Below are 12341 nucleotides of genomic sequence, written 5' to 3'. Positions count from 1 at the left end.
TTGGATTCTTGTAGTGTCCTTGTGTTTGTATTTTTGACTTTGAGCTTCCCTAGGTCAAAGAGAGTTTGTATCTGCAATTCTTTAGGATATTATCTGCTGTTATTATCCGGAAGCCCTATTGATATGATGGTGAGGTACAGTAGAGGGGAAGTATTTGATAATTTTGTGGTTAAATCTAAGTCTTTTGACAGGTCTGTGTTCCTGGGCTAGGGCCTTCACAAGTGTTTCTTAGCTTCCTTCTCCACCTTAGGTGAGGCAGGAAGGCTGAAAAGGCCTAGAGTAGGAGAAACGCCTTTCGTCCAGGTAGGTTAATATGACTGCTAAGATATTTTCCCTAGAGAATGGGTCTTTGTTATTTTTTGTGATGGTTACTCTTTCCTTCTTTCTATTAGTGCCACAATGGTATCTTGTTCAGCTATTCATCATGAGATCTAGGTAAATTTCCTGGTGGAAAACCCAGGGCAGTGTGGGGCCCTCACTGAGAATGCAACCTCCAGGAAGTTCTTATTCTCAATCTAGTTCATATTGTGCCTCCAATAATAACATCAAAATTACTGCGTTCTCTCTATGTATTCTGAAGTTGGCTATGTGTCTCTGTATTCGTATGTCTCTTTGTATTTGGGGGTGGCGGTTTGTTTCACAACCTCATACTGTGATGGTTCCAAGAAAAATCATGGATTTTCAGTTTGTTCGTCTTTATCTTTTTGTAAGGATAGCAGTGATAATTTCCTCTTTACATGTCATAGCTTAGAATGGAAGTCCCTCATATTTCATTTTTTATGTCTAAAATATTGGCCTAACATATGTGCTAAGTGTTGAGGTAGCACAATCAATTTTATCAAAAAGCTTTATAGTCATCACTAAAAAACAACTCTTCCATCTTTGGTGTGGGTATTTGTGTGTGACTTTCCCTTCATCTGCTAAGTCATTATTTCTCAGTATAGTAAGACTGGAGGAGTCACTGTTCTTAACAGTTTTCCGAAAGTTGCCTACCTGGAAGCTGCCCATTTCTCCTGTTTCTAACAGTCTTTAGTGTTACGGCTCCTGTCGCTACCAAAACTATCTCTTCAAAAAACTTCTCTCTCTACACTGTCTCATCAGAGGAGGGATTGAGAGCCCTACTGCTTTTCATTGTGCCATTTCTTTATTTATCATCAGACTTCCTCCCACGGCTAGAGTAACTTATAAGACTTCATGAAAAGATTGGTGCTTCTAAAAGGAATTGCGAAGCAGAGAGAGAATTTTTAGAAAGAAAACTATACTAAATATATCTTTCCTATAGTCCAAGCTAACAACACTGAAGAATTTAAATCTTCACTATGAGTCACTTTATGGTTGTTCCCATTTCCAGACTTTACTCAAAGAAGAACTCTTCTTTTACCATTCATTTTATTATCAATTATTTATTAGGTATTATGTCAGTGTTCCACATCCTAGAATACAACAATGAACCTCTTTGTCCATTTGAGAAACCTCACATCCTACTCATAGAAATCGGAAGGACCCCAGGACACATCTCCATTTCATAGCAGTAAATTTAACAACTATAGTTATCTTGTCTAGAGACTGTCTGGTCTAAAGACTTTCAAAATTCATCTCCAGCAGGTAGTTGTTTGGTAGTATTTCTCACTCCAATGCATTAAAAATAATTCTTAGTTGTGTGGGAACATTTCCAAACATCCCCATAGAATTCCACAGTACCGGTTGGGGTGAGGTTTAGGCATGCATGTTATAATTTTCTGAGTATCTAGGGAGTACTACACACACACACACACACGCACACACACCTTCAGGAAACATCAATTCTAAGAGATAAGCACTTAAATGAGGGAGGGAAGCATATTCCTAACTGTCCTTTCTTTCTCTTATTTGCAGGTCGTTTCTTTCATAATGGAGATTGCAGTGCATTATTATTCTGGGGAAAGAAAGTATTCAGTAGTTGAGACATATTTCTTAGTGACACTAAGCTATATAGAGAGCCACATCTCAAATTTTCAAGTGAAACATCTTTCAGATTTTTAGACAAGGACTATTCTTAAGACTCAATTTTAAGTATGGTTGTCTGCATGAGTGGAGGTGTGTGGGGAGCTTTCTCAAGTATATATATATATGTGGTAACGAAAGAGAGCATTTGGCCAGGCCTTTAACTGTACTGGATATGATGCAGAGTGAGCAAATTTTAGGAAGGAAATAGTTGAGGAGGTGGAGAGGCAAGATGGAAGCAGGCGATTGCATTTTTTTTCTGTGAGGAGAACAAGGTTTTATTTTAAGATTAAATTACATTAGACTTGGGTACAATAAGGTAAGTATAATAAGCTTTACTTGGGGAAATCAGCCAGACTTTCCTTCTGCCAGGTTTGCACAGCTCCAGGCACACCATTCACAAGGTGTTTTATATGAAGAACATTTTTTGGAACACAGAGCTATTTACCTAGATTACATTGTGGATGATGCCCCCTGGAACTGTGCAACACAGCTGGTAGTGGCAGAAGGTTCGGAATAGTAATAATTATAATTTTCATGGAAATTATTTGTAATTTTATTTTCTTTGCAGAGTCATCTAAAATCAACCTCTCTTTTAGCTGATACTAAGCCAAACATCTTTTCTCAAAGTTTTCATAATACTCATCGCACTGCTGTCAAAGTTTGTCTACTTGTCAGTCTCCCCTGTGAAGTCTGAGCTCTGGATCTCTTTACTCTCTGTACCAGTAGTTCCAAGCACAGTGTCTGGCACAAAGGAAGTGTTCAGTGTTCTGAATTAAAAGTAAATTATCCTCCATGAGATATACCCAATTGCTTTACAATTTTTTTCTTCCTAATTTTAATTTGTTGTCAATTTAGTTCACAGAGAATGCTCTGTGCTCCTATTTATTAAATTAAATATCTGCTTGAAGTAGCATATTAAAAATTAAGCTTAGTTAAATCTCAATTTCCTGTGATCATTAAATAAGTTGCTCATTGCTGCATCACATATTAGCTTGGTTCAATGGTTAGATAGCAATTAACATGAATGCTTAATGACCACTTTCCTCTTCTGATATAATACTAATGATACTCACAGTTTAAAGCGCTTTAGGGTTAATTATAAATGCTCATAATTTGCCTACCCTTCTGACTGACAGTACATTCTTACACGAAAGAATATGATGAGTACTCCAGACCTGTGTCAGAAGTATGCTCATCTGCAGAAACTCAGCAATCAACATTATTAACCCTTCAGTTATCTTAAATCACCTAAACTATTTCTTTTTTTCTTTTTTTATAGTTGCTCCCTCTCCTTTATTTTTTTAAAATTTATTATGGTAACATCTATTAACAAAATCAAATAAGTTTCAAGTATACAATTCAACAGTAAGTAATATGTATATATATTATTGCATTGTGTGTTCACCACCCATAGTTAGATTTCTTTCTGGACTATTTCTTGCTTCTTTACTTTATCATCAATGATGCAAAAAAAGCTTTCTTTGAAATGTGACCTAAACTCTAAGTGTTCTGTGATAACAGAAAACAAGATAATGTCTTGAGCAACTATCACAGTTTCTTACTAAAAGGAATTTACGGGATGAGGCAGCAGATCTCTCTTTTTCCCCTACCTCTGTCTTTTTTAATTTGCCTACACCCATAATACTTCTTTTGAGGCCATTTAAGCATTGGTTTCTTCTAGATATAATTCTTTGATTTTAAGGTAGCTGGTAAAGTCTGTGGTTTCATATTATATAGAGCAAGTTAATAAACAAAATTTCATTAAATAAAATTTCTCTTTTATAATATGATGTGAATGTCCAGATGTAGTAATGTAATCATCATAGGCCTTTTTTATACTCTCATATATTCTTCATTCGTGTAATAAAAGCCGAAGCGAAGCTCTGTAGAATCACCTTATCATTTCACACATTTAACTTTCTTTGTACATATTCCTGTAAATATGTCTTAAGTAAAATTGTAAGCTTTTCAGTCTTAAAGGCCATAGCTTTATATTGTGTTTCTTTTCTGTTTTCCCACAACAGAGTACAGTAACCATGGTGAATATTCAGTGATCATTATGAACACATTATTTAGGTAAAAACAGTATGTATTTTAACTTGTTGAATGATTTAGCATACTTAATCATTCTAGAATTAAGATAATAACTGTTACATGCAAAACAGAACTAGAATACAGTTGACATTTTATTATCTTACTTCAGCAGACAGGTATAGTCAAAATTTTAATAGCTGTTGCCATGATGACTTGTTGTTAGCAATTCAACAAAACAATTCAAAGAGGTGGTTTGCAGAAGCCAACTTCAGGGAAGACATCTAAGATCAAGAGGAGCAGGCAGTCACCTTGGAGTTGAGCAAATAAATTTACAAATTAAAAAATTTGTGAGCCAGAAAGACCCTATCTGTTCTTGGATTTAAAAATTCTCCTAAATATTGCACTGAATCCAACACAAATCAAAAATGAAAGTAATCTTCATCTATGACTCTTCCATACATACTTCAGTACCAACGATATAGTAGGGGCTCAATAAATACTTATGGGTTAATTTCGACTGAATAAGGAGAAACATAGCTGTGCCCACCACCACTAGCACAAAAGCATGCTGCAAATGAAATTAAACTGTTTCATTTAATCTCAGAAACTGAATGAGAAGTAAGAAGTCGGCTGCCTTTAAAAACATATCCCAAAATGGGTACTGATGATATAATTTTGTGGGCCATTTGATTATGCTTTTTATTCATGTATGAATTCAACGTTTTATTATAAGTACTAAAGTGATATTTAATTACAGAGTTAAAATTTAAGCAAATAAATGGGAAATGACTTAGCAAGTAGAACCATTTGTTTATACTTGATTAAACTGTTTTGGTCATTCTGTATCATTGCACTCTTTGCCTTTGAATAAAGATACTAATTCTCATTTACTCTTAGCACACTTCAAGAAATGTAATTTAAACTGATGAGTGCAAATTAGTTGGATATGCAGATTTTGTATAACATAGATAAGAATTTTCAATAAAACCTCAAGCAATGTGTTTGAAAGGGCAAGCTTTAATAATTTGTTGCTTGTTCAAACAATTGTTTTAAAGCACCCTCACTATTTCCTTGTATCTCAAATGAAGGATTCACTCATATTAGATTGCTAATCTTATTAAGAAATCCATTCCATTGAGTATCTTAGACTTAGTTTTTATAAAAGTTTTTTTTAAATAACTTCCTTATTTACATTGTTCAAGTCCATTTATCTTGAGTATTTTGTCATTTAAGGTAATAACTCATCAATCTGTTAGCGCAACCTTTCTTTATGTTACTTTTCTTAGTGCTATGAAATGTGCTATTTTGAATCCCTGAGATGTTATAAACCACCAGATTGCTAATTGCTTTGGATGCTGTGAAAAATAATTACTCCACATTATTTTTGATATTTAATTGACAGTGTAATGCATTTAACTAAAGACCTGCAATAAACTATTTCTAATTACTGAGGGTGGTGGAGTAGAAAAGTAGGCTTTAAAACTTTAAAATGGAGAATATGTTTTCTCCATTATGTTAAAAGTCATTGTTGATATAATTTTTCAAAGACAAAAAGTCCCTCAAATGGGAAGTTTGGAAACCTACAAAGAATTGTGGAATATTTTTACTCATGAGATAGTAAGGAGATTTTTTTCGAACTATTATTTTTTAATAGATTATACTGATGACAGATGTCCTATACTAAATTTACCATGCTGACCCTAAAATTTATCCTTCTTTACTTGGCAAACTATTTTATAAGGGAGACAATCATCCCATTGCTAGAATGAGTAATCTTTGTCACTGGCCTATGTTCACTTTATTCTCCATCTGTAGGGCATTCAGCTGAAAACCTTTGACAAATTTTAGATGTCACAGAGATATGTATATATATCAGCATCTGGGTCTGTTCTTGGCTCCCAAGTTAAAAACTTCATGTCATAAACTGATCCCTGAAAATAACACCTAGAACTCGATGCAAGGTATTCCCAGTCTAGAGTATCACAAATTGGCATATAAAAGATGTTAGGTTCTTTGAATAGTTGTGTGCTGCTTTCATTTTCCCATGGCTCTGGTATACTATTAATAACCAGAATATTCTTTTCCTCCCTGTAACCTCTGGTTAAACTAAAATGTCTCTATTGGTATTTCGTAAATTGCTTATTTAATTTCAATTATGTACATTTTCCAAAAATAGACAACTAAAATAAGTAACCTGTTTCAGGGAATGTAAATTATTTTCAGAATTTCAGAAATTGAAAAGGGATAAGAGGAAGGAGAAAATGCTGGGCTGGTGTGAAGCGATAGCCCGTAACCCTCACAGAATCCCTCACAACACGCGAACACCTGAGATCTCAGGGGATTTGGCTGATGCCTCACAAACCTCCACACTGGTGAGTGAAAAGTTATTTTACCTCGAAATAGCTTGTATGTAAATGAAATGCTAAGGAAAAGGGAAGAGAGATGACTTTCTGAATAAACATTCTTGTATTTGCATTTGTGTTATATTGTTCCTATAGATTCCGTTTAGTTAATGGATATTAATAGAAATATCTTAATGTCATATGATATTAGAGTTTAATTTAGATTAAACAAGAATTTCTTTCTCTTTTTCTTTCTTTGTCCTTCCATTATCTTACGGACCTTCAAGAGATATTTAAAGTTCATGTCTTGCATTCTATATTTGTTTAATGGAATCAGTGGAGCAAAAAGAAAGTACAGAGCTATTCAAAAACAATGAAAAATCAGAATCATACATTTTGTATATTTTAATATATATTTATTTATTTAAATTAGTTTCAAGTATTTAATATATATTTTTAAATATCTGAAAAGATTCAAAAATTATAATTTTTTATATAAAATTATAAATTAAACAATTGCAAAAATACTTTGAAGACAAGCCAGTAACATACTCTTTTATGTTTTGTTTTCTGCTTTAAGTTCAGATGCTCAGCTTTAGCTAGCCATTATCTCCCAGTGATTAGGAAAAGAGAACTCATTAGCAAACAAGTTTTATATGCTCTTCACTTAGATTTTGGTTGCAACATTCTTCGATTCTATTTAAAGAAGGAAAATTCCATTTAATCTGTTTTATTTTGACATACCAGATATATTTTAATTACTGTTTTAGCGTTTTATAAGAATGCGAGCATTTTCATTAGCCTGATTTTATTAGTCGATGAATATATAATTAAACATGAGCAAATATTTTATTTGTTTTTTTTTACTTTTGAGTTATTTAATAATTTTTATTATTTTACATAGAAATAATGATCTTGAACAAATATTAGTGAATGACTATAAAGAGAAATCATCTGAAGGGATAGGCTCTCAGTTGACAAAACATTGAAGTGGGAATCCCGCTTAAGTTTCATCATCTGAGATGGTGGGGAGAGGGCTGAGGGTATGAGTAATGTGCGCAACTCGAGTGTGTAGTCAAAGTTCTACAGAATAGATTCTTTGAAATTATCATCTGCACCATTTCATCTCACTTCGACGTGATCTTTTTTTTGTAAAGTATCATTTTAAATAAAACGGCTTGGCATGAGTTAGCACCATATGTTACACAGTATGTATTCATAAAACTAGACTTGTCTGGTATCATGAAGTAGCTAAAATGTCTTACACAAAACAATTGCCTCTGTGCTTTCATTAGAGTGGCTTTAGTGCCTAATTCCTATTTCATAGAACCATAGATCAAAATCATAAAAAATCTTAAGCAAACATTTGGCCCGGCTTTCTCTTATAACTGGGAAATCTAATATTAGCCTCATTTTACCGATGTGTAAAAACCGTGGCCCAGAGAAATTAATTGGCTTTACAAGTGTCACTTAGCCAGTAAATGTTAAAAGGATTACTAGAAGCTAGACTTCTCAAGGCAAAGCTTTTTCTACTATACCATACTATCTCACTTTCATGATGATATTTTCTTCTCATTAGAATACTTTTAGTAGAAAGAAAAAGACGTTAAGTTACCAATTAAATTAAATCCAGTAATTAATTTATTGAAATCTAATGCTGTATTGGGGGATAAACTCCAGCCATTGTAACATAACCAAAAATCTCAGTTTCCTAACATAAAAAATCAAGTATTTTTTTCTTATGTTGTAGCCCACGTGTGCTAGGCAGCTCTCCTGGGAGGTTCACTGTCAATTGATGAGTCAAAGATACAAATTTCTTTCAGCTTTTTTATGCTATCTTAAGCACATGGACTCTTAAAACACTGAGGAAAAGGAAGAGACTACATAGGCCATTGTGCATGGACTGTTATGGAACAGCCTTGAATGTGTGGACATGCTTCCATTGGCCCCATCTGAACTGTAAGGGAGTCTGATAAATGTTAGAAAGCTATGTGGCTAGGAAAGCAGATGGAATTAGTGAGCATCTAGCCTATCTCTGCCACAGTCTACCTTTCTGGACTCCAAATATCCATGTCATATTTCCACTCTGTCTTGAAAAAGAATTATTATATGCCAAAAGATAACTAAAAATTCTTTCAGACACTAAATTCAGCTCAAGTCCATGATCTCTGATTATTCATTGTCCTTATCAAATAATAATGATGATGAACCACGTATGAATAAATTATCTTTACTTTGCAGCACGCTCCCAACACACATTTATACCCAGTATACTGGTAAGGAGTAGGACGAGGGAAACACAAGAAACTCTCATGCTTGGAAAGAGAAAGAATCAGATACACTTGGAAATCAGAGGTAAAATCCTACTGGATAGATATCATAAAGACTTCCCAACCTAAAGATCAGGGAGGATCCTGGAATAGGCTTTCTCCATCTTCCTGTCCATGGTTCTTTCTAGCCCCTGGGATGATCTTCCTTTTCTATTATTCTCCTTGTCCACATTTGAAGTGCCTGTTGAGGGTTGTAGAGCCTTAAATATTTTTCCTGTTTGGGAAAAATTAAAAGACCAAGAGATGTTTTAAGTTTTAAATATTCTAAGGCTCATATTTCTGGGATCATGGTATTTTACTACTACAATCCTCTGAAATACTTAAAGGGTTCTGATCTGCTTGCCTCCTGACAGTCCATGTGCCTACGAAACTACTTTATTGTATGTGTTTGACTTCCTCTTCTCCCATGTCTCTCTCACAAGATGATATTATCGTGAAAAATAGGTGGGAGGACCATGTCCTCAACCTGATTTTTACCAGAGTTGCTTTGTTCAACTGAGAAGTTTTATTTCAGTTCTAAATTTCGCATTTGCCTTGAGTTACTTTTTAAGTTTATTAACTTTATTTATAAAGTTCATTAACATTATTAACTATTAATTAGGTTTTTAAATTAAGTTTATTAATTTTATTGTTTTATTTTAGCTCTAAATCTCATATTTACCTTGAGTCACTTTATTCAAATGTGAATTTTTATTGGATGTTTATTCCTCAGCACCTGCATCAATGTCATGTCTCACCATTTGGGGTTAACTTTAGAAGAAGCCAGACATTTTGTCCAATCAGCTCTGACACTTTTGGATTCTCGCTGTTTTGGGTCAGATCTGCTTTCACAGAAGCTAATTAGTTTCTGAGCTCATGTTTCTCTGGTAACACTTTACTGAGTATAGCCAGCAATAGTCAACATACATTATTAAGTTTTGTTTTTCAATCTATTTTGAGTGTTGTGACCCAGCAGTCCCACTGACTGTTTCTCAAATTACTGTTTCTCAAGTTAATTCAGACAGCAATTTTACCAAGAGTTTTGCCAAAACATCGTGCAGATAGAAGATGGCCGTCTAGCTTTGAAATCCATTTCCTTGCTACCCATTGTCCAGCTGTTAAGCAGATGCCACATGCTTTAGATTTTGTTATGGTAGCACAGCTACAAATTGCTGGATTTGAATCGTTATAAAAGTTGGGGTACACTCAGGAAAGCAGAAAACAGTAATTTTAACAGAAAACATAGTATAAAAAAATTAATCTGGTATTGGAAGACCAAAAAAGAAACAAGAGAGTACACAGGTTTAGTAACTGCTAGAGGTAACAAGTGTCCACACAGAAGAGTAGCATAAGGAGGAGGCTGGAGTTATTTGAACCTAGAGGCTGAAGGAGAGGCCCCTGAACTGCACCCCAGACTAAGGAGGGATGCTTCTCAGCGGCTTCAGGAAGCTCCGAAGTTCAGAGGAGGGACCGTGAAGATCTAGGACGCAGACCATGAAGGAGATACACTTCTTAATTTTATGTATCCAGGTAGGAGGAAGGGGATGGTGCAGTAAAGATAGTTCGAGGAGTGTGGAGGGGGGGAAATGTAGAAACTGGGCCCAACTTTAATTGCTGACCTAAAATTTTGCTGGAATGACACTAACAAACTGAGGGTGAGCAATAAGAAGCAAGTCAAGTCCTTTCTCTCTCCTCCCATATTCTCGTTTCCTTTAGCACTAATGTTGGCTGAACCTTACCAAGAGGTAAATGTCAAAAGAGAAATTTGGTTCGAAGGCTCCCAGCTCCAGCATCTTAAAGTAGAACACAGAAGAATGGCTTTAGAACTGTGATATTTGCTTAGTAATCAGTATGAAAATTAAGAATAGGAACTCTAACAAATAAACTCAGATTTCAAAGGCTTAATATGATGAGGGTTTGCTTTTGTTAATGCCTTTGACAATACCGGACATCTGACAATGAATGACGGGATCCCTGCTCCTCCCATCTCATGCGGCTACTATCTTAAACACAGGGCCTCTGAGTCTAGCAGATGAGGGAAAGAACATGAGTGGGTGATCATGGAGATACCTGATTAGGTTTGGAAGTGATATCTATTACTAATACCCTGGTACCATTGGCTGGAAACTAGTGACGTACCCCAGTGGACCCCAGTGTGTCTGTCAGAATGATGAGAAATAAAACCTTTCTGTATGACCAGAATAAGGACATTGAGAGCATATAGCCATCCTCTGTCACAAATGCATTTCTTCTTTGAGAGGTAGCGTTTTGTCTTACATTTCCGTTTCATATACCCATGCTTCTATTACTCCCCTGTTGTCATCCAGAGCATGTGAGGCTTTCCTGTACACTTCATACCCCATCTAAAGATGGTGATGAAAAGGTGAAGGAGAAGGAAGATGACTGATTAATATATGCCTGGAGCTTTCCTATGCATTTAACATATATTCTCATTCCTAATAGTCAGAAGAATCCAGTAAGTATGATCAATATCCCTATTTTATGGATAAGGAAACTGAGGCATAGAGAAATTTAAAAACAAGCCCAAAGTGGCTTAGGTAATACCTGGTGAAGCTGGGATTCTAGCAGTCCTAGGAGTCTAAATCTAGGGGGCCATTCTATTGTGTCTCTTTCAGGTTGGGGGGCAGGCAGGGAACAGTCATTGTTTGAATAGTATATATTAGGCTAAACATAAAGATTGTAAATGAGATAGTAATACATTATAGTGTGGCATAAAGACAAATAGGGTATTTTATTTATACTCTCATGATTATATATCTGTTAGATTATTATCTGCTCTGCATTGACTGACATAAATATAGCCAATTCCATAGCCATTTTCACCATCACATCTTCAATAACTAATGTAATTGAAAAGAATAGTTTTTTTAATCTATAAGGTAATTCAAATTATCTGATTCTTAAATTTACAGAATATTTATTTAGCTTAAAATCTTTCAAACTGAATGAGAACATTAAGTGGTTTGAGAATTATACTTATTAAGCCCCTTGTATGACAAGCAAGGAAGAAACGTCTCTTAAATTTATTGTAACACGAGTTTACATGTTAAAAACAAAAACAAAGCACCTTATACCAACTGCAGCCTTAAACAATTTCCTGAATGAAATTAGTATTTCAATATTAAATTTAAAATGAAAGCAAAGGAGATCATAAGAATCAAAAATAAGAAAGTGAAAGCTTTTTATGAGGAATAGAGTTGAAAAAAAAATCGGTTGAACTCAAAACAGGGAGATCAGAAAATCTCATTTTCGGTAGTCATCAAAGGCTCCAGAGAAAATTACTTTCTTATAATCAATAGTGATTCTTTGAGTCTATAAATAGACTACAGTTGTGTCACTGTGTGTGTTTGATAAGGTGATTTGCCACATCCAAACATGTATTCATCAGCTCAGCACATTTTCCCTCCCTCTGTGTACATGGTCTGTGTTGAGTGCTTGCTGCTCTAGAAAAGACTGAAAAGGAGAGACTAGGTAAGAAAGCTTTCAAGAAGTATGTAATGCCTGTATATATAACTCAAATGAAAAGTGGTTTGTAATATATACATATTCATAAAGCTTTATAATTGTGAAAGCAGTCTTTGTATCCATTGTTTCATTATAGCTCACAACCATACTGAGATGTATATAATACAAACTTAATTATCTAAAT

At 34.6% G+C, this 12341-nt stretch overlaps 1 protein-coding gene across 15 annotated transcripts in view; it reads left to right on the top strand.

The window, feature by feature from the left end:
* The window catches only part of MARCHF1 (membrane associated ring-CH-type finger 1), a 576629-nt gene that overhangs the window by 330390 nt on the left and 233898 nt on the right, over positions 1-12341 (top strand). For 2 of the 15 annotated variants that reach the window (XM_039876293.1, XM_039876296.1), the window contains 2 exons: positions 4011-4062; positions 6244-6392. The exons of 5 other annotated variants lie outside the window; for them this stretch is intronic. In XM_039876293.1, coding sequence (XP_039732227.1) covers positions 6282-6392 — 111 coding nt within the window. In that variant the 5' untranslated portion in view covers positions 4011-4062; positions 6244-6281. Of the gene's footprint in view, positions 1-4010; positions 4063-6223; positions 6393-12341 lie in introns of those variants that run through there. 8 more of the 15 variants (XM_039876291.1, XR_005655712.1, XM_039876294.1 and 5 more) reach the window with 6 other exon arrangements.

This window comes from Pteropus medius, unplaced genomic scaffold, assembly GCF_902729225.1.
Source record: "Pteropus medius unplaced genomic scaffold, Ma_sr-lr_union100, whole genome shotgun sequence".
Taxonomy (NCBI): Eukaryota; Metazoa; Chordata; class Mammalia; order Chiroptera; family Pteropodidae; genus Pteropus; species Pteropus medius.
The sequence above is the reverse complement of the archived record's forward strand: the minus strand, read 5'-3'. Positions and strand labels throughout refer to the sequence as shown.